This window comes from Melospiza georgiana, chromosome 10, assembly GCF_028018845.1.
Source record: "Melospiza georgiana isolate bMelGeo1 chromosome 10, bMelGeo1.pri, whole genome shotgun sequence".
NCBI lineage: Eukaryota > Metazoa > Chordata > Aves > Passeriformes > Passerellidae > Melospiza > Melospiza georgiana.
The window spans coordinates 8,986,992-9,013,108 of record NC_080439.1 but is presented as its reverse complement, the minus strand read 5'-3'; the positions used below and the strand labels follow the sequence as shown (position 1 = coordinate 9,013,108).

General features: G+C 62.7%; 4 protein-coding genes across 5 annotated transcripts; 3 read left to right on the top strand and 1 right to left on the bottom strand.

Annotated features, from left to right (window-relative positions):
* The first annotated feature begins 503 nt into the window (after positions 1–503).
* Positions 504–4,564, top strand: LOC131087612 (intestinal-type alkaline phosphatase-like). Its single transcript, XM_058031390.1, has 12 exons — positions 504–568; positions 1,330–1,388; positions 1,915–2,031; positions 2,195–2,310; positions 2,385–2,559; positions 2,659–2,831; positions 2,908–3,042; positions 3,122–3,191; positions 3,304–3,442; positions 3,536–3,744; positions 3,887–4,003; positions 4,278–4,564. Exons 1-12 carry the CDS (start codon positions 504–506, stop codon positions 4,562–4,564), a joined length of 1,662 nt encoding a protein of 553 aa, XP_057887373.1.
* A 738-nt stretch (positions 4,565–5,302) lies between these two features.
* LOC131087611 (intestinal-type alkaline phosphatase-like) lies at positions 5,303–8,383 on the top strand. Its single transcript, XM_058031389.1, has 11 exons — positions 5,303–5,366; positions 5,867–5,983; positions 6,095–6,210; positions 6,421–6,595; positions 6,740–6,912; positions 7,001–7,135; positions 7,224–7,296; positions 7,380–7,512; positions 7,605–7,798; positions 7,922–8,032; positions 8,121–8,383. The coding sequence occupies exons 1-11, from the start codon at positions 5,303–5,305 to the stop codon at positions 8,381–8,383; spliced, it is 1,554 nt and encodes a 517-aa protein (XP_057887372.1).
* A 3,758-nt stretch (positions 8,384–12,141) lies between these two features.
* LOC131087609 (intestinal-type alkaline phosphatase-like) lies at positions 12,142–15,246 on the top strand. Its single transcript, XM_058031388.1, has 11 exons — positions 12,142–12,205; positions 12,706–12,822; positions 12,934–13,049; positions 13,270–13,444; positions 13,568–13,740; positions 13,829–13,963; positions 14,052–14,124; positions 14,208–14,340; positions 14,453–14,646; positions 14,785–14,895; positions 14,984–15,246. Exons 1-11 carry the CDS (start codon positions 12,142–12,144, stop codon positions 15,244–15,246), a joined length of 1,554 nt encoding a protein of 517 aa, XP_057887371.1.
* A 185-nt stretch (positions 15,247–15,431) lies between these two features.
* On the bottom strand, positions 15,432–25,668 carry ECEL1 (endothelin converting enzyme like 1). 2 transcript variants are annotated; one of them, XM_058031173.1, is made up of 18 exons: positions 25,406–25,668; positions 23,133–24,017; positions 21,252–21,320; positions 20,986–21,096; positions 20,338–20,430; positions 19,993–20,117; positions 19,351–19,573; positions 19,119–19,217; positions 18,947–19,021; positions 18,410–18,513; positions 18,140–18,198; positions 17,938–17,989; positions 17,762–17,829; positions 17,531–17,655; positions 17,216–17,281; positions 16,909–17,004; positions 16,442–16,518; positions 15,432–16,203 (listed from the first exon to the last, which is right to left on the bottom strand). In XM_058031173.1, exons 2-18 carry the CDS (start codon positions 23,874–23,876, stop codon positions 16,104–16,106), a joined length of 2,286 nt encoding a protein of 761 aa, XP_057887156.1. In that variant the 5' UTR covers positions 23,877–24,017; positions 25,406–25,668; the 3' UTR covers positions 15,432–16,103. The 2 variants fall into 2 exon arrangements, with proteins under 2 accessions (XP_057887156.1, XP_057887157.1); XM_058031174.1 differs by having other exon boundaries at positions 25,495–25,668.
* Positions 25,669–26,117: the final 449 nt, after the last annotated feature.

The window sequence follows — 26,117 nt, the reverse complement described above, 5'->3', positions numbered from 1 at the left end:
CAGCAGTAATTCACCTCTGGGCAGCCCCCTGCCTTCCCATGCCTGCCACTTCCCAGGCGTTATGGAATTTGGCCTCACTGCCTGTCCCAGCCTCAGATATGCTTGGCCAGAAGATGTGAGATCAGGGCAGGTGTTCCCAGCTCCTGATCCTGCAGGTATTCCCTCAGTCCCTCTGACTTCACCAGGAGTTCCTGTGTGTCTGCTCCAGTCCCTCACACCTTGGCCTCGAGCCTAACCCTGCTCAGGGGCGCTATGGCACCATGTCCTTGCATCCAGTGCCTCACTGACCAACTGACCTCTGCCATCTCCAGCCACCTCTGCCTGCTCTGTCCCCATGTCCCCCACCCACACTCTGAGCATGTGTTGGGGGCGTGGGCTGCTCTGGCAGCCTCCACATCATCAAAAGCAGTGGCTGGTGAAGGGATTGACATCTGGCAAGAAGGAATGGATCCATTGTGCCAGGCAGGAAGGGTGCCCTGCATCCCTCTGCTGTGGTGACAGCCATGGCCAGCACCAGCACGTCAGCCATCTGCAGGAGCCAGGAGCTGGCCAAACCTCAACTGCCTGGGTCAGGATGGGGGATCAGGGCTGGGCACTGCACACTTCCTAGGAGCTGGTGAAGCCATCAGTGACACCTGTAGTCCCCAGGACTTGTGCTCATGCAGTGTCCTTCCAGATGGCCTGGTGCAATCACGGGTGGATGTCACCTGATGCTGGTGACAGGGGCTGTTCCTGCCCACAGCAGGTACCCCACTGTGCAGTGTGCTGGCATGGGCTGCCCCAGGGCACCCAGCATGTCAGGCACCAGCTGTCCCAGGAGCCAGTAGGCAGCGGGGACCAGAGAACACTGACACCAAAGCCAATATGTCCACTCCCTACCCCTCAGCCCAGTGTCCCCCTCCTCGGGTTTGTCTCAGGAGAAACCAGACAAATCCAGCCTGGCCCAGATCAGCCTGTCTGCAAAAACAGCCCTTTGCCCTGTGCTCTCCCTCCCACTCCCCAGGGTCCCCCAGCAGCCGCCCCCATGGGAGCTGGGGCCCAGAGGTGCCCTGGTCCTCAGGGACAGGCTGGAGGTCCTGCCTTGCTGGTGGGGGCAGGGATGGCCCCAGGGTGGGGCGCTGGCATTGGGAGGGCCCTGAGAGGGCTGGGAGATAGCCGGTGAATGTTATCAGCTCATCATCTCACGGGACAGGGAAGAGCCATAAAGGGCTGTCCCTGGGCCTGGACTAAGGCAGCATTCCAGGAGGAGCCGCGGTGGGCAGCATGGGGCGGCCGCTTTCCTCTGGAAAGTGCCTTCTCCTCTGCCTTCTCCTCTGCCTCCTCGCCCAGCTCGCCGCTGCAGCCTCTGGTGACAGGACACGTGTGGGACAGTGGGGTAAGAACCTCTGGTGGGGGATTCTGGGGCTGGTGTCACTTCCTTGGGGGTCTCCAGGGACCATGTCACCTCCCCTTGGGATGCCAGCAAATGGGAACCCTCACTGCCACCTCAGGGTGCTCTGATACCACAACCTTTGAGTGGGTTTGTCTCAGCTTCCCCCCAGAGCAGGCTCTGCTCCCCCCCTGCCCCGTCCCTGCTGCTCCCAACCCCCATTCCTGACTTTGGATAAGTGGCCCAATAGCCACAGCCAGCCGTGGTTACCCAGCCATTGCACACTCGCTGTGGCTGATCCTCAGGCTCCTCATCCACTCTGCCAAGAGGTACAAGCGACTTCCCTGCCAACCTGTGCCTCAGTTTCCTTTCTGCAGGTAGTTTCTGATCAATGCTGGTCTGTAAAAGTCATGCTGATCCTCCTGGGGCTTCCTGGTCCTCCATGGGGTGGGCTTACAGCAGCTAAATTCACCTTGGGTAGAGATGAGCATGCTGGACATCCCAGGGGTGCACCTGGAGGCTCCCAGCTCTGCTCTCACCTCCAGATGCTGAGAAGACCCCGGGCTACTGGAATAAAGGTGCCAGGAGGAGGCTGGAGTTGGCTCTGGCCTTGCAGCCAGCAGCACAGCGGGCCAAAAACATCATCCTCTTCATGGGTGACGGTGAGTGCCCCGGGTCACTGCCAGGCCCTGCGGCTCCCCAGCAGCCAGGGGATGTGGCTGATGAGAAGATGGGGCTGGGGCAAGCCCTCAGGCAGTGCCTGGGGAGGGCAGGGCTCTCCCTGGTCCGGCCCACTGCCCCCCAGTGACTCAGACATGGCCACAGGCATGGGGCTGTCCACCATGTCAGCAGCTCGGATCTACAAGGGGCAGCTGGCCGGTGGCTCGGGCGAGGAGAGCGTCTTGGCCATGGAGACCTTTCCCCACGTGGCCCTGGCCAAGGTGAGCAGGGCAGGGCTGGGGGGACACTCCTGCTGCCCCTGCTTGAAACCCCACTGCACCCATCTTGCTTCCAGACCTACACCATCGACCGGCAGGTGCCCGACAGCGCTGGCACGGGCACCGCCTACCTCTGTGGGGTGAAGGCCAACGCCAAGACCCTGGGCCTAAGTGGGGCAGCCGTCTATGGGAAATGCCACACCACCTTTGGCAACGAGGTGGACTCTGTCCTGCACCGGGCCAGGCTGGCGGGTATGGGACAGCAGGAAACCCTGTTGGAAAGCCAGGCACGGCCATCCAGTGCCATGCAGGGCTGGATGGGCTCCCTGTAAACTCTTGGCCACACTGCAGGCAAGTCTGTGGGCATCGTGACGACCACGCGGGTGCAGCACGCGTCCCCCGGGGCAGCCTACGCGCACTCGGCCAGCCGGAGCTGGTACGCTGATGCCAACATGCCCAGGGAGGCCCTGCAGGACGGCTGCAAGGACATCGCCTTCCAGCTGGTGCACAACACTGACATCAACGTGAGCTGGGGAGCGGGAGCGGGAGCGGGAGGGAGGGGCCATGGAACACTGGGAGGGTCTACTGAGCTCCCCACAGGTGATCCTGGGCGGCGGGAGGATGTACATGACCCCCAGGCACACTCCGGACCCCGAGTATCCAGAGGACCCGGATCAAAATGGCACCAGGAAGGACGGTCGGGACTTGATTGCTGAGTGGCTGAGTGCCAAGCAGGTAGTGTGTGGGGGAAGAGGAGATGGAACCCTGGGCACAGGGTGTGTGTCATTGGCACTGATTCTGCTCTCGCTGGCAGGGTGCCCACTATGTCTGGGACAAGAAGGGCCTGGATGCGGTCAAAGACGACTCTGTGAGCCACCTTATGGGTAGGAGCATCACTGGCTGCACCAGTGGCAATGCTTCCTCCTCCCCTCTCTGGACATGTCAGCAGAGGCACAAAGCAGCCCCGGCATGGACCCCCTCACCCTCCTCCCCCAGGCCTCTTCGAGCCCAAGGACATGAAGTATGAGCTGAACCGCAACACATCCACAGACCCCTCCATCGTGGAGATGACGGAAAAGGCCATCCGCATCCTGCGCAGGAACCCCAAGGGCTTCTTCCTCTTTGTGGAAGATGAGTAGCTCCAGGCGGGCAGTGTGGCTGGGGCTGAGGTGGGATGTAGGTCCTGGGAGTAGGTGGCCGTACAAGGAGACCAGGGAGAGGGTGACAGCCACATTCCCCGTGCAGGTGGCAGAATCGACCATGGCCACCACAGTGGCCGAGCCAAGCAGGCGCTGATGGAGGCCGTGATGCTGGACCGGGCGGTGGCACGGGCAGGAGAGCTCACGTCCCCTGCTGATACCCTGACCGTGGTGACGGCCGATCACTCCCATGTCTTCACTTTTGGGGGCAGCACACCACGAGGCAACTCCATCTTTGGTGGGTCCTGGAGAGGGGCAGTGAGCATCCCTCTTTCCACCTCACCCTGTTGCTCCAAAGGGAGGTTGAGCTTGCCCAGGCAGGGAGCTGGGGAGGGATACCCAGCTGGGACAGGGGGTGACAATGTCCTTCCCTGTGCCAGGGCTGGCCCCCAAGAAAGCCAAGGACAAGCGAGCCTACACCAGCATCCTCTATGGCAATGGTCCTGGCTACAGCATCCGTGATGGGGCCCGTCCAGCTGCCAGCCTCCCTGCTGCAGGTACCAGTCTGCTGGGGAGGTGGCAGAGCCATGGGGTGGCTGGGGACAGATTCCCAGTGAGTGATGGGGATTGGGTGGAGGCACAGACTGGCTGGGGACAGTATCACACTGGCATGGCCATGGATGCCACACAGGGTCCGGGTGCCACTGTGAGGCTCAGGAGTCACCCTACTACAGAAATCAGTCTGGTGCAGGAGTGATGGGAGCTGTCCCCCAGCCCTGTGACATGTCAGCAAGACAGACCCCAGCCTCATTTCTCCTCTTCCCCCTGCAGAGGACAAGGACTACAGACAGCAGGCAGCTGTGCCCCTGGAGACAGAGACTCACAGTGGGGAAGACGTGGTGGTGCTGGCCCAGGGCCCCATGGCCCACCTGTTCCACGGGGTGCAGGAGCAGCACTACATCGCCCACGCCATGGCCTACGCCGCCTGCCTCGAGCCCTATGCCACAGAGCCCGGGTGCAGGGCAGCCCGCAGGGCCTCCCATGGCCCACGGTGCTCGCCACAGCCCCTGCTGGCCCTCCTGGCCCTCTGCATGGCTGCCCTCACAGGGAGGGGCTGAGAGGCTCTGGCTGAGTCCCACTGTGGGCAGGACCAAGGGATGCAATAAACACGGGTTGCTTGTCTCCATCTGCCCTGCAAAAGTTCTCAGTGGCCGTCACCTCCTGAGGTGCTGCTGCCCTGTGCCTGCCCCCCCAGCTGGCTGTGCCTCCTGGCTCTAGCCTGGCACCAGCACTGCAGGCACTGGGGTGCAGGAGGTGATGAAATGCGGGTGAGGAGAGGCAATGTCCTGCCCAGCTTTGCCTGGTTGGAGCACTGTACACAAGGGTTGGTACTTTCCTATCTAGGGCTGAGCAAGGAGCAGAGTTGTAGTCCACATCCATGGATTTATTGCCCATGGAAGCCTGGGAAGAGAGCAGGGTGCTCAGTGCACGAGTGACCCCAGGTGCTCCCCATCCCCACCGTTATCCCAGCTGAGAGCTGCCCACGGCGGCCTGGGACAGGGCGTGGCCCTGCCTGGCACCACAGCCAGGGTGCCCAGGGCAGGATTTAATGCTATCACTGCACTTCCTCTTGTCCCTGCATCTGCCTGTGCCCCAAGCCCATGTGTGCCCAGCAGGCACAGGGCCTTGTGCCAAGGAGGTGACACGAACCCAGGCCGCGGCCTTTGCACTCGGCAGAGATGTGGTGACACACACCTCCACACACACCCTGCTAGGGCTGATCCCTGTCCAAAGTCCCTCCCACAGCTGTTGGATTTACAGACACTGCCAGCAGTGTTGGCCTGTCAGATCTCAGCATGCAGCTCCTGGCATCCCTCAGCCTCTGCCTCTGCGCAGGGCTCGGCACCGCTGTCATTCCAGGTGGGCACAAGGGCTGGGGCCCGGCTGGCTGCGGTGGGTGCCCAGGGAAGCAGGGTGTCAGCCAGGCTGGCCACAAGGAGGGCCTGGGGAGGGGAGCTGGGGCTGCCCAGCTGAACAAGAATCAATGGGGCTTTGTCACCCCTGCCCTTCTTGGGCACCACTTTTCCCCCAGATTTTCACTTGCTTCTGTGCTGGGGGCTGGTCTGGGGGAAGCGCCTGTATCCTCTTATCACCGCTCCCTACCATGGGTTTGGCTCTGTCTGGTTTTGCTGTTCCCCCTTGTTCCCTGCCCCACGACCCTGGCGCCAGGCAGTCAGTGCAAGCCTGCACGGTCTCTCCCCACCCCAAACAGCCCCAAACCACCTGGTGCATGTGAGAGGGAGCCCCAGCATGGGAGTGCTCAGGGAACAAGTATCCCTGCGCTCTGGGTACCCCTCAGGGGTGCCCCAGGGATGCAGGTGCTGTTGTGCTGGGACTGATGGGTGTTTGCACTGTCCCAGCGGAGGAGGAGAATCCATCCTTCTGGAACAAGCAGGCAGCTGCAGCCATCCAAACCTCCTTAGAACTCCAGCCGAGGATACACAAAGCCAAAAACCTCATCATTTTCCTTGGGGATGGTGAGTCCAGCTGCACCCCAGCAAGCAGGCTGACGTGGCCAGTACTCTGCTGAGTGGGATGTGTGCAGGGCACCTGGTCCCGAGGGTGACCAGGCCCCTCTCTCTGCCCAGGATTCGGGGTCTCCACCATCACAGCCACCCGCATCCTTAAGGGGCAGCAGAAGGGGAAGCTTGGCCCTGAGACCCCTCTTGCTCTGGATGCTTTCCCCTACATGGCTCTGTCTAAGGTAAATTCCAGCATGCTGGAAATGGGGCGTTGTGATCCTGAGCATGGGACCATGGTTATCACATATCTGCAGCCCTGGCCGCCCAGAGCTGCACGTATGTTGTGTTTGGGATCCCTCCCCATCCCACGTGTGTTCATGTGTGAGTGAAGGAGTGTGGCAGGGGTGCTGCTAGGACACCCTACTGGAGACCCTCCCCTCTATCCTTGGCAGACCTACAATGTGGACAGACATGTCCCTGACAGTGCGGGGACAGGCACAGCCTATCTCTGTGGGGTGAAGGGCAACTACAAGACCATTGGGGTGAGCGCGGCCGCCCGCTATGGAGAGTGCAGCACCACATTTGGCAACGAGGTGATCTCAGTGATGGAGCGAGCCCGCAGAGCTGGTAACGGGGGATGCAGGGCTGGGGGGAGCCCTGGGGGAACAAGGGGTGCCACACCGGGGGCTTTCCCCTGCAGTGGGGATCCCATAGCTTGGTGGTGGGACCCTGTGTTGCCCTCGGTGGGGCCTGATGAGCGGGGTTTGGCAGGGAAGGCAGTAGGCATCGTGACCACGACGCGGGTGCAGCACGCATCACCCTCGGGAACCTACGCACACGTGGTGGACAGGAACTGGTACGCAGACGCCAGCATGCCCCAGGAGGCGCGGCAGCAGGGCTGCAAGGACATCGCCTGGCAGCTGGTCCACAACGTCGACATCAACGTGAGCGCCGCACGCGGGAGGAGAGCAGGGACAGACCCCTCTCAGGGCACCCCCACTAACAACACTTTGTCCACCTCATCCCCTCCAGGTGATCCTGGGTGGTGGTCGGAAATACATGACCCCCGCGGGGACACCGGACCCTGAGTACCCCGCCGACAGCAGCCAGAATGGGATACGCGAGGATGGCAACAACCTCATCGACATGTGGCTGCAGGCACGGCCGGTGCGTGACGCGTCAGGGACGCTCCTCTGCCCACTGGCCCTGGCACAGGGACAGGCACCCACTGACCCCCCGGGGGATCTGCCCACAGGGTGCCCGCTATGTCTGGAACAGGACAGAGATGCTGGCAGCTGCTGCCGACCCCAACGTGAATTATTTGATGGGTAACAAATGACCCCTGTGCCAGGACCCAAGAGGCGCTGGGACACTCAGGCACTGATGCTGTCCCCAACACATTCCCTCACAGGTCTCTTTGAACCCGTGGACACAAAGTACAACCTGGTGCGTAACACCACCCTGGACCCGTCTCTCACCGAGATGACAGAGGCAGCCATCACCGTCCTGAGCAGGAACCCCAATGGCTTCTACCTCTTTGTGGAAGATAAGTTGGGGCTCATGTCCCTGGGGCCAGTGACAGGGGGCTGTAGGGTAGGAGTAGGAGGTCCCCAGCCCATCGTGTGTGCCCATCTGCAGGTGGGAGAATTGACCGTGGCCACCACGAAGGTTCACCCCACAAGGCACTGACAGAAGCAGTGGAGTTTGACTGGGCCATCGAGCGGGCAGGCACCATGACAGACGAGGATGACACCCTCACCGTCGTCACCGCTGACCACTCGCATGTCTTCACCTTCGGGGGCTACACCCTGCGTGGCTCCTCCATCTTCGGTAGGGCCGTGCCCTATCCTGGGTACTGCCAGTCCTGTGCCACCCTGACTGTGGCCAGAGGGTTGATATGGGTGTTCCTTGGATGATCCTCCTCCTTCTTCCTCTCCATTGCCCGTTCTGCAGGTCTGGCGCCTACGAAAGCCAGTGACGGGAAGAACTACACATCGATCCTCTACGGGAATGGGCCAGGATACCCTGGCCCTGACCGGCCCAACGTGGACCCAGAAACAGCCAGTGAGGACACAGAGGCCATGGCTTGGGTGGTGGGGTGGGGCTGGGGGCCATCATTGCCCCCCCTCACCTCCTTCTCTCCCCTCCACAGTGCACTTCGATTACCAGCCACAGGCAGCTGTGCCACTGGAGTCAGAGACCCATGGCGGTGAGGACGTGGCCATCCTGGCCAAAGGCCCCATGGCCCACCTCTTCCACGGGGTGCAGGAGCAGACCTATGTAGCCCATGTCATGGCCTACGCCGCCTGCATCGAGCCCTACGCTGGCTGCCGCCAGCGGAACTCCGGCCCCAGCATCCGCGGCAGCCCCCTGGCCCTGCTCCTGCCTGCCCTCCTTCTGCCCCTCTTCCGCTGATGCCGTGTCCCTAGGGCACCCCACGGGACACACTCACGTTCCCCTCCCTCCCCACGGTGTGGCACCTGCAGGCAGCTTTCTGAAGCATCGCTGCTCTGGACGCAGCAGCCACGGGGACACCGAATCCCGGGCAGTGGGGGGTTAAATAAACACGCAGTGTGACTCTGGTGGGACAGGCGTGTTCATGGAGTGGGGGTGCCTGTGCCATGTGGGCAGGGCTGGGGGTGCTGCCCACTGCTCCCATCCCCTGGCCATGGCCCCTGGCAGCCACCCAGCATATCCAGCGCTTTATTGACCAGAAACAGCAGCGGAAAATACAGCAGTGTCCGTGTGCCTGCGCTCCCAGGCAGGCCGGCATCGCCCGGCCCGGCTGCGCCGCTGTGCCCCCCCGGGCAGGGCTGGTGCGTGGACAGGGGGCTGGCATGGGGAGGGCACCATGCAGGGGAGGCTTTTGGCATGGGGCAGCCCCTTGGAGACAGTGAAGTCCTCCACCTGCCTTGACTGTAAGCTGCCTGGCTGCAGCTTTTCCTAGAATTTTGGGATTGAGTGTGTTTTTCACTCTGATGCTCTGGAAGTCATGAGGGACACACTAATTTATTATTGTAGGGTCCACGGGAACAACAGGAGAGTGTGGGGTGATCCTTCAGGGCTGAGCTCTGTACCCTGAGCCCAGGACCTGCTGATGCAGCTGAGCCCAGCTCCTGGCCATTGGCCATGTGTTCCACAAGGCTCTCTCCTCATCCCTTTGGGCCACTGGCCCCACACAAGGTGACCCTCCTGCCCCAACAGCTGTTACATGTGAGGAGGGCAGGGACTCACCTGGGCAAAGGCGATGAAGAAGAGCTGGTCGTGTGTGTACTTCACGTGGTGCAGGGGGTGCTCAGGGCCATGCTCCCTCACCCACTTCTGGTAGGCCTGGTGAACAAGGGATGCCTGGATAGCATGGCCTGGATACTCCCACAAACCCACCCCAAGCCCCCAGCAATCAGCAATCAGGATCCTGACCACTCCTTGCTGCAGGTTGTAAGGAGGGTTTGGGGCATCTCCTCCCCCTCAACAGGGATGGCATAAGCAGCTGCCCATGGCTGTGACACACAGGGTGGGGGGACACTCACGTAGTAGGCGAGTTTGAGCCCCCCCATGTCAGCGAAGAGAGCTCCCAGGGCCATTCCAAAGTGCTTGTTAGCCTGGCTCAGGCAGATCTTACCCGGCTCCAGCTGCTTCTCATTGCCCTCCATCTCCTTGGAGAGCTCGTGGATGGCATCGCGGAAGGGGGTGGAGAGGTGCTCGCTCAGCACCACCACGATGCGCCACAGCATGTAGTTGTGGAGGATCCTGGGACAGGGACAGGGGCGGCCCTCAGCATGTCCCCAGGCACAGGGACAGTGGGAGCATGTGCCAGGATGGGGACACCCCTGCTCAGGGACACCTCTGCTTGGGGACACCCCTGATCGGGGACACAGGGGCCATGGCTGGTGGGGCACAGGGACAGGCCGGCACCACGTCCCTCCCTGAGGTGCCATGAGTCTGGTGACCTCTGGCAGGGGTAGCTCAGCAGGTGTCCAGGCACGACCAGGATGCTGTGGGGCTCACAACAGAGCCTTTCCCACAAGCTTTCCCAGATTTCCTGTGCCCAGCACGGCCTTCCCGCACCAGGAGGAGGGTGATGGTGGGAGGTTCCAGGCGCAGCTGTCCTGTGTCCCCTGCCAGGCTGGGAAAGGTGCCAGGGGCACAGGGGGTGCCAGCCCCCTCACCTGCTGGATGTCACACGGATGAGGTTGGACACCTTGTGCATGTAGTCGTTGGCCAGCAGCACCACCTCCTCCTCCTCCGAGAAGCTGTCATGGAAGATGTGATCCAGCAAGCGCTTCCACTTGAGCTGCCAGGGCAGGCACTGTCAGGGGGGCATGGGGACCCCCACTCCATGCCACCCTGAAGGACACCCCCTCCATCCTTTTCAGCCAGGGCCAGCAAGGAAGGGATGCTCAGGGCCATCCCCCACTGTCCTGTGGCACCCCAGTCCCCAGCACTGCTGGCACTGGGTGCCCTCTGTCTGCCAGCCATGCTGGCTGCTGCTCCCTCTCCTGCTGTCCCCAGGCCGCCGTTGTGCCCCCCTCACCTTCTCGCTCTCCTCATCCTGCCCCAGGTAGAGGGTCCGTTCGGGCAGGGTCAGCCCGTCCTGGTCGATCTGGGGTGAGAGATGGGCACTGGGTGAGCAGAGGGAGGGCCCTGTGCAGGCCCAGGCTCCCCTCGCCTTCCCCATATTACAGAATGGCCCTGGTGTCCCTGGAGCCAAGGATGGCAGTGTGCTGGAGCAGCCCCAGGAATGGGCACGTCCCTGCCTCAGTTTCCCTCCTGCTGGAGGCTGCTGGAGCTGCAGCAGGCAGCATGCAACGGGCTGGGAGTGCTGGGCACAGAGCAGGCCCCTGCTCCACGGCCTGACTGGCACATGGGTTGCCCCACAGCCTGCCCTATGCTGCCAGCACTCTCTGCCCCTTCCCTGCTCCCTGGTGTCCCCCACCTGCCCATGGCCAGCCCCACTGCTGTGCTGCAGCCTGCATGGCGAGCTGCAAGGACACCCTCGCTCTTCACACACAGCCCTGCTGGGCTGCAACCACAGGCACAGCCTCCAAGCCAAACACACACCTGAGCACACTTGCACGTACCTGCACACTCACACACACACACACTCAAGCACACAGGTAACTCACCCTTCTGGAAACACCTGTGGATGCTCACATGCCTGCACAGGCAACATCAATTTTACGCCTGGAGACAAAGACTCACAGTGGTGAAGACGTGGTGGTGCTGGCCCAGGGCCCCATGGCCCACCTGTTCCACGGGGTGCAGGAGCAGCACTACATCGCCCACGCCATGGCCTACGCCGCCTGCCTCGAGCCCTATGCCACAGAGCCCGGGTGCAGGGCAGCCCGCAGGGCCTCCCATGGCCCACGGTGCTCCCCACAGCCCCTGCTGGCCCTCCTGGCCCTCTGCATGGCTGCCCTCACAGGGAGGGGCTGAGAGGCTCTGGCTGAGTCCCACTGTGGGCAGGACCAAGGGATGCAATAAACACGGGTTGCTTGTCTCCATCTGCCCTGCAAAAGTTCTCAGTGGCCGTCACCTCCTGAGGTGCTGCTGCCCTGTGCCTGCCCCCCAGCTGGCTGTGCCTCCTGGCTCTAGCCTGGCACCAGCACTGCAGGCACTGGGGTGCAGGAGGTGATGAAATGCGGGTGAGGAGAGGCAATGTCCTGCCCAGCTTTGCCTGGTTGGAGCACTGTACACAAGGGTTGGTACATTCCTATCTAGGGCTGAGCAAGGAGCAGAGTTGTAGTCCACATCCATGGATTTATTGCCCATGGAAGCCTGGGAAGAGAGCAGGGTGCTCAGTGCATGAGTGACCCCAGGTGCTCCCCATCCCCACCGTTATCCCAGCTGAGAGCTGCCCACGGCGGCCTGGGACAGGGCGTGGCCCTGCCTGGCACCACAGCCAGGGTGCCCAGGGCAGGATTTAATGCTATCACTGCACTTCCTCTTGTCCCTGCATCTGCCTGTGCCCCAAGCCCATGTGTGCCCAGCAGGCACAGGGCCTTGTGCCAAGGAGGTGACACGAACCCAGGCCGCGGCCTTTGCACTCGGCAGAGATGTGGTGACACACACCTCCACACACACCCTGCTAGGGCTGATCCCTGTCCAAAGTCCCTCCCACAGCTGTTGGATTTACAGACACTGCCAGCAGTGTTGGCCTGTCAGATCTCAGCATGCAGCTCCTGGCATCCCTCAGCCTCTGCCTCTGCGCAGGGCTCGGCACCGCTGTCATTCCAGGTGGGCACAAGGGCTGGGGCCCGGCTGGCTGCGGTGGGTGCCCAGGGAAGCAGGGTGTCAGCCAGGCTGGCCACAAGGAGGGCCTGGGGAGGGGAGCTGGGGCTGCCCAGCTGAACAAGAATCAATGGGGCTTTGTCACCCCTGCCCTTCTTGGGCACCACTTTTCCCCCCAGATTTTCACTTGCTTCTGTGCTGGGGCTGGTCTGGGGGAAGCGCCTGTATCCTCTTATCACCGCTCCTTACCGTGGGTTTGGCTCTGTCTGGTTTTGCTGTTCCCCCTTGTTCCCTGCCCCACGACCCTGGCGCCAGGCAGTCAGTGCAAGCCTGCACGGTCTCTCCCCACCCCAAACAGCCCCAAACCACCTGGTGCATGTGAGAGGGAGCCCCAGCATGGGAGTGCTCAGGGAACAAGTATCCCTGGGCTCTGGGTACCCCTCAGGGGTGCCCCAGGGATGCAGGTGCTGTTGTGCTGGGACTGATGGGTGTTTGCACTGTCCCAGCGGAGGAGGAGAATCCATCCTTCTGGAACAAGCAGGCAGCTGCAGCCATCGAAGCCTCCTTAGAACTCCAGCCGAGGATACACAAAGCCAAAAACCTCATCATTTTCCTTGGGGATGGTGAGTTCAGCTGCACCCCAGCAAGCAGGCTGACGTGGCCAGTACTCTGCTGAGTGGGATGTGTGCAGGGCACCTGGTCCCAAGGGTGACCAGGCCCCTCTCTCTGCCCAGGATTTGGGATCCCCACCATCACAGCCACCCGCATCCTCAAGGCACAGCAGCAAGGGAAGCTCGGCCCTGAGACCCCTCTTGCTCTGGATGCTTTCCCCTACGTGGCTCTTTCTAAGGTAAATTCCATCATGCCGGGCATGGGGCATTGTGATCCTGGGCATGGGGCCAGGTTTTCCCAGGCATGGGGCTGCTGGCAGCCCAGAGCTGCACATATGTTGTGTATGGGATCCCTCCCCATGCCACATGTATTTATGGGTGAGTGAATGAGTGTGGCACAGGTTGCTGGGTGGACACCCCACTGTGGACCCCTGCCCTGAGTCCCTCTATCCTTGGCAGACCTACAATGTGGACAGGCAGGTCCCTGACAGTGCAGGGACAGCCACAGCCTATCTCTGCGGGGTGAAGGGCAACTACCAGACCATCGGGGTGAGCGCGGCTGCCCGCCACTCACAGTGCAGCACTACGTTCGGCAACGAGGTGATCTCAGTGATGGAGCGAGCCCGCAGAGCTGGTAACGGGGGATGCAGGACTGGGGGGAGCCCTGGGGGAACAAGGGGTGCCACACTGGGGGCTTCCCTCGGTGGTGGGGACCCTGTGTTGCCCTCGGTGGGGCCTGATGAGCGGGGTTTGGCAGGGAAGGCAGTGGGCATCGTGACCACGACGCGGGTGCAGCACGCATCACCCTCGGGAACCTACGCACACGTGGTGAACCGGGAGTGGTACGCAGACGCCAGCATGCCCCAGGAGGCGCGGCAGCAGGGCTGCAAGGACATCGCCTGGCAGCTGGTCCACAACGTCGACATCAACGTGAGTGCCGCACGCAGGAGGAGAGCAGGGACAGATCCCTCTCAGGGCACCCCCACTAACAACACTTTGTCCACCTCGTCCCCTCCAGGTGATCCTGGGTGGTGGTCGGAAATACATGACCCCCGCGGGGACACCGGACCCTGAGTACCCCGCCGACAGCAGCCAGAATGGGATACGCGAGGATGGCAACAACCTCATCGACATGTGGCTGCAGGCACGGCCGGTGCGTGACGCGTCAGGGACGCTCCTCTGCCCACTGGCCCTGGCACAGGGACAGGCACCCACTGACCCCCCGGGGGATCTGCCCACAGGGTGCCCGCTATGTCTGGAACAGGACAGAGATGCTGGCAGCTGCTGCCGACCCCAACGTGAATTATTTGATGGGTAACAAATGACCCCTGTGCCAGGACCCAAGAGGCGCTGGGACACTCAGGCACTGATGCTGTCCCCAACACATTCCCTCACAGGTCTCTTTGAACCCGCGGACACAAAGTACAACCTGGTGCGTAACACCACCCTGGACCCGTCTCTCACCGAGATGACAGAGGCAGCCATCACCGTCCTGAGCAGGAACCCCAAAGGCTTCTACCTCTTTGTGGAAGATAAGTTGGGGCTCATGTCCCTGGGGCCAGTGACAGGGGGCTGTAGGGTGGGGGTATATGAGTTGTGCGTGCTGCTGTTGGTCCCCAGCCCATCGTGTGTGCCCATCTGCAGGTGGCAGAATCGACCACGGCCACCATGATGGTGCAGCCCATAAGGCACTGACAGAAGCAGTGGAGTTTGACTGGGCCATCGAGCGGGCAGGCACCATGACAGACGAGGATGACACCCTCACCGTCATCACCGCTGACCACTCGCATGTCTTCGCCTTCGGGGGCTACACCCTGCGTGGCTCCTCCATCTTTGGTAGGGCCGTGCCCTATCCTGGGTACTGCCAGTCCTGTGCCACCCTGACTGTGGCCAGAGGGGTGATATGGGTGTTCCTTGGATGATCCCCCTCCTTCTTCTCCTCCTCATCTTCCTCCTCCATTGCCCCTTCCCCAGCTCTGGGCCAAAAGAAAACTACTGATGGGAAGAACTACACATCGATCCTCTACGGGAATGGGCCAGGATATCCCAGCGGTATACGGCCTGACGTGGACCCAGAAACAGCCAGTGAGGACACAGAGGCCATGGCTTGGGTGGTGGGGTGGGGCTGGAGGCCATCATTGCCCCCCCTCACCTCCTTCTCTCCCCTCCACAGTGCAGTATGAATACCTGCCACAGGCAGCTGTGCCACTGGGTTCAGAGACCCATGGCGGTGAGGACGTGGCCATCCTGGCCAAGGGCCCCATGGCCCACCTCTTCCACGGGGTGCAGGAGCAGACCTATGTAGCCCATGCCATGGCCTACGCCGCCTGCATCGAGCCCTACACTGACTGCCGCCAGCGGAACTCCGGCCCCGGCATCCGCGGCAGCCCCCTGGCCCTGCTCCTGCCTGCCCTCCTTCTGCCCCTCTTCCGCTGATGCCGTGTCCCTAGGGCACCCCACGGGACACACTCACGTTCCCCTCCCTCCCCACGGTGTGGCACCTGCAGGCAGCTTTCTGAAGCATCGCTGCTCTGGATGCAGCAGCCATGGGGACACCGAATCCCGGGCAGTGGGGAGTTAAATAAACACGCAGTGTGACTCTGGTGGGACAGGCGTGTTCATGGAGTGGGGGTGCCTGTGCCATGTGGGCAGGGCTGGGGGTGCTGCCCACTGCTCCCATCCCCTGGCCATGGCCCCTGGCAGCCACCCAGCATATCCAGCGCTTTATTGACCAGAAACAGCAGCGGAAAATACAGCAGTGTCCGTGTGCCTGCGCTCCCAGGCAGGCCGGCATCGCCCGGCCCGGCTGCGCCGCTGTGCCCCCCCGGGCAGGGCTGGTGCGTGGACAGGGGGCTGGCATGGGGAGGGCACCGTGCAGGGGAGGCTTTTGGCATGGGGCAGCCCCTTGGAGACAGTGAAGTCCTCCACCTGCTTTGACTGATGCTGGGATGGAAGTGGTTGGCCTGGGTGAAGGGTTTGGGCTGGGTGGACACAAAAGAGGGTACAGGTGTGCCTGGGTGTGCCCTTGTTCCTCCATGGGCAATGAGGATCCCTCACTGCACAGGGCAGTGGATGGGAGGGGGATGGGCAGGAGGAAGCTGCCCAGCCCAATTGTCTCTGCTGCCTACAGCCCTATGGCAGCTGCCTGCCTTTGGGGTGACCCCCGTGACACCCGAGGGTGCCCCCTTTATCTGGAGAATCAGAAGGGAGATGGGAATTTGGGGAGTAGGCACAATGTGTCACTTGGGCAGGGGAGGGGATGGAGGGTCCCAGCCTGCTGAAGGGGATCAGCCTCACCACACCGAGCACTTGTGCACTGGGTTCATGGGTGAGTTCTTGGGGCAGTGGAAGACCCGTCCAAACTCCTCAAACTGTGAGACACTGCCCAGGACCCTGCCGGGAGAGGAGAGGACCTCAGAGCTGGGCACCCCCTGCACTGCTGCCTCACACCCCGCTCGCAGCACGTGCTCGCCCCAGCAGAACCCCACCCCTGCCCCAGGGATATCACCCAAAATCTGCTGGCACCAGCACTCCAAAGGGTGCTCATCCCACTTTGCACAGCACTGACATCTGTGGGGAAGGCTGGCACCCACCATGCCCCCAGCCCCCCCATTTTGGGAGCACCCAGTACCTGTAGTGCTCCGGGGCGTGCTTGTCTGTCAGCACCTGCAGGTAGATGGACTGGGATCTCCGCTTGATGCACCAGTTCTGCAGAGGACAAAAGTTCCATGGACAAACCACACGGGGCACCCTGGGTCCTGGCAACCACTAGGACACTGTGGCCCTTCTGGCTGCTGGGGACTGAGGGCAGTGATGCCCTGATTGAATTTGTTAGTGCAGGGTTTCCCAGGAGCCTGTGTACATGGTGGGCTGGGAGAGCATGGAGTCATGTCTGTTATTGTAGGGTCTCTGGGGGTGCTCCTTCAGGGCTGAGCTCTGTACCCTGAGCTCAGGACCTGCTGATGCAGCTGAGCCCAGCTCTGGCCATGGGCCATGTATTCCACAAGGCTCTCTGCCCATCCCTTTGGGCCACTGGCCCCACACAAGGTGACCCTCCTGCCCCAATAGCTGTTACATGTGAGGAGGACAGGGGCTCACCTGAGCAAAGGCGATGAAGAAGAGCTGGTCATGTGTGTATTTCATGTGGTGCAGGGGGTGCTCAGGGCCATGCTCCCTCACCCACTTCTGGTAGGCCTGGAGAACAAGGGATGCCTGGATACCATGGCCTGGATACTCCCACAAACCCACCCTGGACCCACCCCAAGCCCCCAGCAATCAGCAATCAGGATCCTGACCACCCCTTGCTGCAGGTTGTAAGGAGGGTTTGGAGCACCTCCTCCCCCTCAACAGGGATGGCAAAAGCAGCTGCCCATGGCTGTGACACCCAGGGTGGGGGGACACTCACGTAGTAGGCGAGTTTGAGCCCCCCCATGTCAGCGATGTTCTCCCCCAGTGTGTGTTTGCCATTCACCTGCCAAAGGAGAAGTGACAGCATCAACAGAGGTGTCCCCATCCCCATGCTGGCACCGAGGGGATGAGAACTCCCCAAATGCCCTGAGGAATTTCCAGGCTCAGGGTGATGAATTGCTGGTCTCAGGGCTGGGCAGGGCAGAGTCAGTTCTCCTGCAGGCACCCAGCCCTAAGCGATGGGGCAGCAGAGACCCCACCATGGGGCAGCTGTGCCCTGCTGGCCATCGCCTGGCAGGAGAGGGGGTCTCACCCTCTGGTTGTAGACAGTGAAGTTGTCGTAGAGGTTGACGATACACTGCGCCTTCTTCAGGAACTTGCTGTACGACCGCTCCGTCCACCAGTGCACCAGGTTCCCGTGCCGGTCATACTGTCCCCCTGCCGAGGCAACCGCCACCTCCAGGAGTCCCAAGGGACCCAGGCGTCCTGCCTGGCTGCCCCAGCCCATCCTCACATCCGGGCAGGATACAGCAGGGACACTCACCCCAGTCATCGTAGCCATGGGTCAGCTCGTGCCCAATAATGGTGCCAATCCCACCATAGTTCAGCGACCTGTTGGATGGGGAACAGAGGTGAGAGGGTGGAGAGCACCATGCTGGCAGAGATGGGGGTGACCCCATGACATGGCAACGCCCAGCCATCCCCCAGCCCCACACTCACTGCGGGAACTCGGGGTCGTAGAGCGTGGGCTGCAGGATGCCAGCAGGGAACACTGGGGACACAGGAGAACATTGCAGTTGGTGTCACCCTGCCCTGTACCCACCCACAGCATCACCCAGCACCACGGGACCCTGGGCCTTGTCCCCATCCCAGATCCTCCCCTCTCCCCCCCGGGGGCAGATCAAGGGCAGACAGTGCTCACCCATCTGGTTCTTGTTGGGCAGGTAGTAGGCGTTCAGTGCCTGGGGAGGCAGCAGCCACCTGCAAGGAGAGACAGCAGTGCTGGGCTGCACAACACCGAGGCACATGGAAGTGCCATCCCTCTGCACTGCTGGGGAACAGGGGGGCACTCCTGGCATCCCTGTGCCCTTTTGCCTACAGCCTGTGGGCTGCATCCAGGCATGGGGAAAGGGGACACTGCTGGCACCATGCTGGGCCCCTCCATGTGCCCCCAGGACAAGGGGATACCCACGCGGACTTATCCACCTCCTGCCGGATCTTCTTCACCGAGAGCCTGATGCCAAAGGCGATGCTGTTGAGGATGTTCTTGAAGTAGGTCTTCTCATTCACCTCAAACTGGGGGGACACAGCCACATCAGGGGACATGCCAGCCCCAAGAGTGTGGAGGGCAGGCCTGTGGTGTCCTCCCACCCCTGTGAGCCTTGGTGACTGTGTGGAAGTGTCACAAGTGTGTTCTCATGTCCCATGCTGGGTGCCCACAGGGGCAGCTGCTTCTCTGCCAGCTCTGGGAGGTCCCTGGGCCACGCTGGCACCCCCAGTCCTTGCCAAGGATGGGGCTGAGCTCTGGGAGCTGCAATGTGGGGAAGGAAACACCATCCCAGACTCCAGGGACTGTATGGCACTGCCAGTGTGGGGCACCCTGCCAGCAGTGAGCACCAGGAGGGGGCTTGTTTTGTGGTGGCATCTCCACAGAGCCTGATGCAGATGTGGGGACCATCTTCCCCCACCATGTGCCCATGTCCTCACATGCTGCTAGGCTATCCCTTGCCTCATATTCCTTGTCGATGGCCTCTGGCTTCAGGAGGAAATCAGGGTACCCAATCATCACCATCATGTACCGGAGCTGTGGGCAAAATCAGTGGTGTATTCAGGCCCCTATCCCGTGTGCCTCTGTGCTGGTGATGGGGCCAAAGACACGAGTGCATGCTAGGGGCCACTACCTTGGCCCTGGCTGCTCTCCGTGTCTCCTCGTCCATCCAGTCCAGCTCATCCAGGCGCTGGTCGAGGATGTATTTGATGTCCTCCACCAGCTGCTGCACCTATGGTGGGTCACCATGGTGCTGGCATGGCATCCCCACCGTCCACCACCGGCCAGACAGCCCTTGGCAGTGGGCACTCTGGCAAGGTGATGGGAGATCGGGGTGGCTTCTGCCCATAGGCAGCATCACCTACCTTGGCTTTGCTGGCAGAGGAGAAGTGCTCCTCAACGAAGAGAGCTCCCAGGGCCATTCCAAAGTGCTTGTTAGCCTGGCTCAGGCAGATCTTACCCGGCTCCAGCTGCTTCTCATTGCCCTCCATCTCCTTGGAGAGCTCGTGGATGGCATCGCGGAAGGGGGTGGAGAGGTGCTCGCTCAGCACCACCACGATGCGCCACAGCATGTAGTTGTGGAGGATCCTGGGACAGGGACAGGGGCGGCCCTCAGCATGTCCCCAGGCACAGGGACCGTGGGAGCATGTGCCAGGATGGGGACACCCCTGCTCGAGGACACCTCTGCTTGGGGACACCCCTGCTCGGGGACACAGGGGCCATGGCTGGTGGGGCACAGGGACAGGCCGGCACCACGTCCCTCCCTGAGGTGCCATGAGTCTGGTGACCTCTGGCGGGGGTGGCTCAGCAGGTGTCCAGGCACGACCAGGATGCTGTGGGGCTCACAACAGAGCCTTTCCCACAAGCTTTCCCAGATTTCCTGTGCCCAGCACGGCCTTCCCGCACCAGGAGGAGGGTGATGGTGGGAGGTTCCAGGCACAGCTGTCCTGTGTCCCCTGCCAGGCTGGGAAAGGTGCCAGGGGCACAGGGGGTGCCAGCCCCCTCACCTGCTGGGTGTCACACGGATGAGGTTGGACACCTTGTGCATGTAGTCGTTGGCCAGCAGCACCACCTCCTCCTCCTCCGAGAAGCTGTCATGGAAGATGCGATCCAGCAAGCGCTTCCACTTGAGCTGCCAGGGCAGGCACTGTCAGGGGGGCATGGGAACCCCCACTCCATGCCACCCTGGAGGAGACCCCCTTCAGCCTTTCCAGCCTCCCACCAGAGGAGTGCATTATCCTCAGGTGGATTTAACTGGGACAGGTGGTGGGCATTGAGGGCATGGAGGAGGGGGACGGGCACAAGTGTGGGGCACAGGCAGATGGGGGCAGGCTGGCACCGGGGGCACTCACCGTGGGAGTGATGCGCTGCAGCTCGGCCAGGGTCACTTTGTGGTACATGCTGCCAACATCCCTGCGCACGTCGTCATACTCGGACACCGTGATCTACACAGGGTGGGCATGGCTGTCACCACCCCACTGCCCCCCTTGGGGTGACACAGGGCTAGTGCCCTGGGCATCGCTAATGTGGGTACTGACCCATATCCTTCCCACTCCCTGCCCCAGGAACCCTCTGCTGCCAGAGGGACCCTGAGGGCTAGTCAGAAGGTGCCAAGGAACTGGGTTATCTGAGGAATGGGCACACACATTCCTCCATAGTCCAGACTAAGGTCCCTAAGACCTGTATGTGGAGCCTACAAGGGCCCAGAGTGGCCTCACAAGGAGTAGATGCTGGGCTGGACTGGTTGCCCTAAGGGCTGGGACTGAGGGTTCTCAGGATGTGGGACTGGGTGCCTGAAGCTCTGCCATGAGGTCATCAAGAAGATGAGATCCCCAAGTTCTAGGTCTGAAGGTACCCAAGGGCTGGGAGAGGAAGTCGCCATGGAGGGATTGGAATGAGATTGCTCAGAAGCAGATATGGATGTCCCCCAAAATTTGTGATTGGGATGTCCAAGGGCTGGACAAGGGCACCCCAAGGCTCACGGCATGTGTCCCTCTCACATTGGCGAGGTGCTGCTCCAGCTGCAGGATCTCCTGGGCTTTCTGCTCCACGTTCTCAGCCCCCAGGAGGGTGAGCAGTCGCTCCATGAACACTCGGTATGCGGCCAAGATCTGTTCAGAGGGAAGGGAAGCTCAGGGCCACCCCCCACTGTTCTGTGGCACCCCAGTCCCCAGCACTGCTGGCACTGGGTGCCCTCTGTCTGCCAGCCATGCTGGCTGCTGCTCCCTCTCCTGCTGTCCCCAGGCCGCCGTTGTGCCCCCCTCACCTTCTCGCTCTCCTCATCCTGCCCCAGGTAGAGGGTCCGTTCGGGCAGGGTCAGCCCATCCTGGTCGATCTGGGGCGAGAGATGGGCACTGGGTGAGCAGAGGGAGGGCCCTGTGCAGGCCCAGGCTCCCCTCGCCTTCCCCATATCACAGAATGGCCCTGGTGTCCCTGGAGCCAAGGATGGCAGTGTGCTGGAGCAGCCCCAGGAATGGGCACGTCCCTGCCTCAGTTTCCCTCCTGCTGGAGGCTGCTGGAGCTGCAGCAGGCAGCATGCAACAGGCTGGGAGTGCTGGGCACAGAGCAGGCCCTTGCTCCACGGCCTGACTGGCACATGGGTTGCCCCACAGCCTGCCCTATGCTGCCAGCACTCTCTGCCCCTTCCCTGCTCCCTGGTGTCCCCCACCTGCCCCATGGCCAGCCCCACTGCTGTGCTGCAGCCTGCATGGCGAGCTGCAAGGACACCCTCGCTCTTCACACACAGCCCTGCTGGGCTGCAACCACAGGCACAGCCTCCAAGCCAAACACACACCTGAGCACACTTGCACGTTACCTGCACACTCACACACACAAGCACACAGGTAACTCACCCCTCTGGACACACACCTATGGATGTTCACATGCCTACACAAGCAACAACCATTTTTCTGTTTTACCCCTGCTCCATGCACGCACGCACACACACACACACACACACACACACACACGTGCACTCTCTCCTTCTCTCTCTCTGGCTCAGCTCCCCCCAGCTCACTGCACCAGCCCCCCTCCCCTCACACAGCCACAGCACTGCCCGCGCACCCACGGGCACCTCCAGCCTTCCTCCCCCATCTTCCTCATCCCCCCTGCCCCCTTTGCTTTCCTGGATGGGCGCTGAAACCTGCAGCCCCCACACACCCCCCAGCCCCCATACACCCTGTCCACTCACACCCATCGCACACCCACCGCAATCACACCCCCGATACCCCAAGCCCTGACCCTTAGCCCTGGCTGTCACACCCATCTCCCCCCTCACCCCGGGGTCCCACCCCGCGCACTCCCGGTCCCGCTCAGCCTCCCATCCTTTCCCTGTGACCGACGCTCCCTCTAGTGTTGCACACGCGCGGCCGGAGCCGGCAGCGAGCCGCCCTGCCCCGCACACCCACTCACACTCACATCCCACAGCCCCACTACCTCACAGGGAACGGGGCGGCTCGGCTCCACCGCTGTGTCCCCCCACTGCCCTCGCCATCACCACCACCTCGTCCCCACCACGCCCACCCGTGCTCACCCTTTCCCTGCTATGCCCACCTCCGTGCCCATCACCGAGCCCACCACGGCATCCCTGCTGTGCCACTGCTGTGCTCCCTCCATGCCCACCACGGCATCCCCACACCCACCAGGAGACCTGGCTAGCCAGACAAAGCCCACCTGTACTCTGGTGGCACCTCAGGGTGAGTGACATGGTCTGGCAGGGATGGGAAAGACTGAGAAAGCCATAGGAAAATGCCCTGGCACAGTGCTGGGGGATTGGTGGGCATCCCCCTGCCTCTGTCTGGGGCTTGTCCCTGGGCACAAGTGGCAGCCACAATGCCAAGGTGAGGGCTTGGCTGCCAGCACTCTGCAGACCCTGGTGCCCTCTGGGCTGTCCTCAGCACCCAGGCAGGTGGCACTGCCTCACTCCATGCATGCCTCTGCCCATGTCCTCAGCCCTGTCCTGAAGGTGCCCCTGACACAGGGGTCCCATGCTGGAAAGACAGGAGGGTCCCCAGGGACAGGAGGGGTCCCCACCCCAGCCACCTGCTGCAGCCAAGCCCAGCCCCTGCGCAGGTGCCTCTGCAGCAAGGACAGTGACACCGCCAGGGTGCCCGGGGCAGGGGCAGCCGCAGGGGCACGGTGCCCTCACCCGGATGACGTAGCGGGAGGTGTTCCTCTCGTCCAGGCTGACGGTGAGGGAGAAGAGCACGGCAGCACTGTAGACGCCCTGTGTCTTGTAGAGCAGCTCGTTGATGTCCCTGCGCTCCGGAGGGGCGTCCCAGCCACCGCACTCCCCGATGACCTCCAGCATGGGCCGGGGCCCGAGCCGATCGATCTCGGCCCGGTCCAGGCACGAGCGGAAGAACTCCTTGACCTTCCTCTCTGCCGAGGCGCGGGCCCGGCGCCGCACGGGCCGGCTCAGCAGCGCCCGCAGCTTGGCCTCGTTCTGCTCGGCGATGGCCCCGATGGTGCCGTACACCAGCTTGTCCTCGGGGATGCCGTGCCGCCGGAGCCAGCCGCCACAGGCGAACGAGTAGAAGTCCTGGCAGGGGTCGATGGTAGCATCCATGTTGGCACTTAGGAAGCGGGATGCCCGCAGGAAGGCCTTCTTCTCCTGGCACCCCTCCAGGCAGTAGCTGTCCCCTTCGGTCGCCAGGTACTTGAGGACCAACATGCACGTCAAGATGACGCAGAGCCCCGCAGCGAAGACCAGCCCCGAGAGCAGGCAGACCTCCCGGCGGCTCCAGCGGGGCAGCCCCCCACGGCGCTTCTTGGCACCTGCGCCCAGCTGGAGCGCGAAGCCGTTGGGCAGCGTCCCGCTCTGGTACTTGCTCACGTACTTCACCTCCTGAAACTCATCGTAGTGCGCTGTCAGCGAGTAGGTCTTCTCCATGGCCGGGGATGGGGCTCCCCGCCAGCAGCGCTGGTGCAGGGGCTCAGGGCAGGCGGAGGGCAGGCTCAGGCAGCCCGCAGTTCATGCCAGAGCCGTGCCTGCCACGGGGAACTGGCGATGTCCGGGTGAGTAAGGAAGCTCCTGGAAAAGGCAGAGGAGATGGATGGGGGGGGGATTGGGAGGAGCAAGGGTGGGGGGGTTACTTCTTGTCGTCATTGCTGCCTGTATATCCATCCCCATGTGTGCCCCACTGCTGGCACTGAGATTGTCCATAGCGCCAGGAGCTTGGTGGCACCTCTACCCATGGCTGTCCCCTCTGCCAGTTCCTTTGGTGACAGGGCAGGTCATCTGCACGCAGGACACCTGCATGATGGCAGATTTCAGTCTCTGGCACAGCTAATCTCAGACCCTCCACACCCACACAGTGCTCCAGCCAGAGCACCCATGCTGGGTGGATGTCCAAGGTGTTCCATGAACCCAAACTCAGCACCATGAGAACCCTTCGCAACAAGGGGGAGCAGAAGGCTGCCGGTCTCTCTGGGTGGGGTATGGATGGGGTGAGCAGACTGGGGAAGAGGGGCTTTGGGGAGATTTGTGAGGGGAGCCGTGGGCTGGGCCAGGTTGAGTGGCCCCACACTGGGTTGCATGAGTGGTGCTGCGCCATGGCGGGCGGTGTTGCATTGTGCTGTGTGGGGTGGTGCTGCGCCGTGTTGCATTGCATTGTGTCAAATTGTGGAGCAGTGCGTGATGTGTGAACAAAGTTAATTCCAGTCTGGGGGGAACCCTGCACCCCGTGGACACAGCACAGCATTCCCCCACAATCATCGCCACCACCCACCCAACCCCTCTCCACTGGGAGGTGCACGACAGGCAGGGGTGTCTGTCAGGGTGACACGCTGGGAGGAGGGGTCTGCCCATGGGGAAAGGAGGGTAGGGACATAGATGAGTGTGAGGAGGGGTCTTCAAAGGGACACCCTGCTTCTTGCTAGGTGAAGAATGGTATCCGGATTTGCAGGTGGGGGAGGACAAAAAGCCGCTCGGGATGTGGCCGGCATCCCCACAGCGGGGCTGCCCCGTGCCCCGTCCTTCCGCAACTTGGGCAAAGTTGTGCCCCGGCGCAGCAGCCCGGCAGTGCCCGTGCCAGGGAGCTGCTGCCGTCGGAAAGTTAGCGGGGCCGGCAGCCGGCACGGCACAGCGTGGGGGGGCAGGGGGCTGCCCGGGAAGCTCGAGGGATGCTGCTCAGTGCGCTGCCCGAGATGCTCAGGGGATGCTCGGGGGTTCCCGGGGGATGCTGCCCGCGATGCTCGGAGGATGCCGCCTGCCCAGGGTGTTCGGGAAGGTGCTGCCGGGATGGCAGGGAAATGCTCGGGGGATGCTGGGGAGATGCCGGTCGGGATGATGCCTTTGGTGCTCGGGGCGATGCTCGAGGGTTGCTCGAGGGATGCTCGGGAAGTGCTCCCCGGGATGATTCCCGGGATATTCGGGGGATTCTCGGGGACTGCTCCCCGGGCTGCTCGCGGGGTGCTCACCGAGGTACTCGAGGGATGCTGGGGGGATGATCTTCGTTCTGCTGCCCGGGAGTACGCGGGTGCTCGGGGATCGCTCGTGGTTTGCTCACCGAGATACTTGGAGGATGCTCCCGGGATGCCGTGGCGACGCTGCCGGGATGCTCGGGGACGCCGTCCGGGATGCTCGGGGGGCCCTGGGGGTGCTCGGCGGCTCTCTCAAGGGGTGTCAGGAGGCTGCCGGGGGCTGGCCAGCCCCGCGCCGCCCGTCCGGCTGCGCGCCCCGCGCTCCGCTCCGCGCCCCGCGCCGCGGCTGGCGGAGCGGCGGGGCCGGAGGGAGGCGGCGGGGCGGGGAGGGGGTGGTGTCTCCAGCCCGGCTCTCCCGCAGGCCAGGCTCCATTAACGAGATTATTATGCAAAAGAAGCAGCCCTGTGCCACCCGCCAGCCTTACCTCATCCTCGCCGGCGGGGAGGTAGGGCAGGGGTGTCCCTGGGCCCCTTTACCCCGGGGGGGGGGCTGGCACAGGGCTGGCTGTGCCAGTCCGCCTGGCACTCCCCGTGCGGGGACCGTGCCGTCACCCCCGGCAGCCGGACCCCCGAGGGGCACGAGTGGGCACAGCCGACGGCCTGTGCCAGGGGCATCCTGGCACCCCCTCCCTGCCTGGGCACCCCGGGGGCCCAGCCCGGCCCGGCCCCGTTCTGCCACAGTGGGTGCAGGGGGACAGGACTGCGGGTG

Excerpts from the sequence above, each read along its gene's own strand:
- LOC131087612 (XM_058031390.1), top strand. The coding sequence starts at position 504 with ATGGCCAGCACCAGCACGTCAGCCATCTGCAGGAGCCAGGAGCTGGCC. Across the intron at positions 2,560-2,658 it reads GCACCGGGCCAGGCTGGCGG|GCAAGTCTGTGGGCATCGTG; the intron begins GTATGGGACAGC and ends GCCACACTGCAG. Across the intron at positions 3,043-3,121 it reads AGTGGCTGAGTGCCAAGCAG|GGTGCCCACTATGTCTGGGA; the intron begins GTAGTGTGTGGG and ends TCTCGCTGGCAG.
- LOC131087611 (XM_058031389.1), top strand. The coding sequence starts at position 5,303 with ATGCAGCTCCTGGCATCCCTCAGCCTCTGCCTCTGCGCAGGGCTCGGC. Across the intron at positions 6,211-6,420 it reads CCTACATGGCTCTGTCTAAG|ACCTACAATGTGGACAGACA; the intron begins GTAAATTCCAGC and ends TATCCTTGGCAG. Across the intron at positions 7,799-7,921 it reads GCGTGGCTCCTCCATCTTCG|GTCTGGCGCCTACGAAAGCC; the intron begins GTAGGGCCGTGC and ends CCCGTTCTGCAG.
- LOC131087609 (XM_058031388.1), top strand. The coding sequence starts at position 12,142 with ATGCAGCTCCTGGCATCCCTCAGCCTCTGCCTCTGCGCAGGGCTCGGC. Across the intron at positions 13,964-14,051 it reads TGTGGCTGCAGGCACGGCCG|GGTGCCCGCTATGTCTGGAA; the intron begins GTGCGTGACGCG and ends ATCTGCCCACAG. Across the intron at positions 14,896-14,983 it reads CGTGGACCCAGAAACAGCCA|TGCAGTATGAATACCTGCCA; the intron begins GTGAGGACACAG and ends TCCCCTCCACAG.
- ECEL1 (XM_058031173.1), bottom strand. The coding sequence starts at position 23,876 with ATGGAGAAGACCTACTCGCTGACAGCGCACTACGATGAGTTTCAGGAG. Across the intron at positions 18,514-18,946 it reads CCATCGACAAGGAATATGAG|TTTGAGGTGAATGAGAAGAC; the intron begins GCAAGGGATAGC and ends GTGTCCCCCCAG. Across the intron at positions 17,830-17,937 it reads TACGACCCCGAGTTCCCGCA|GTCGCTGAACTATGGTGGGA; the intron begins GTGAGTGTGGGG and ends CCCATCCAACAG.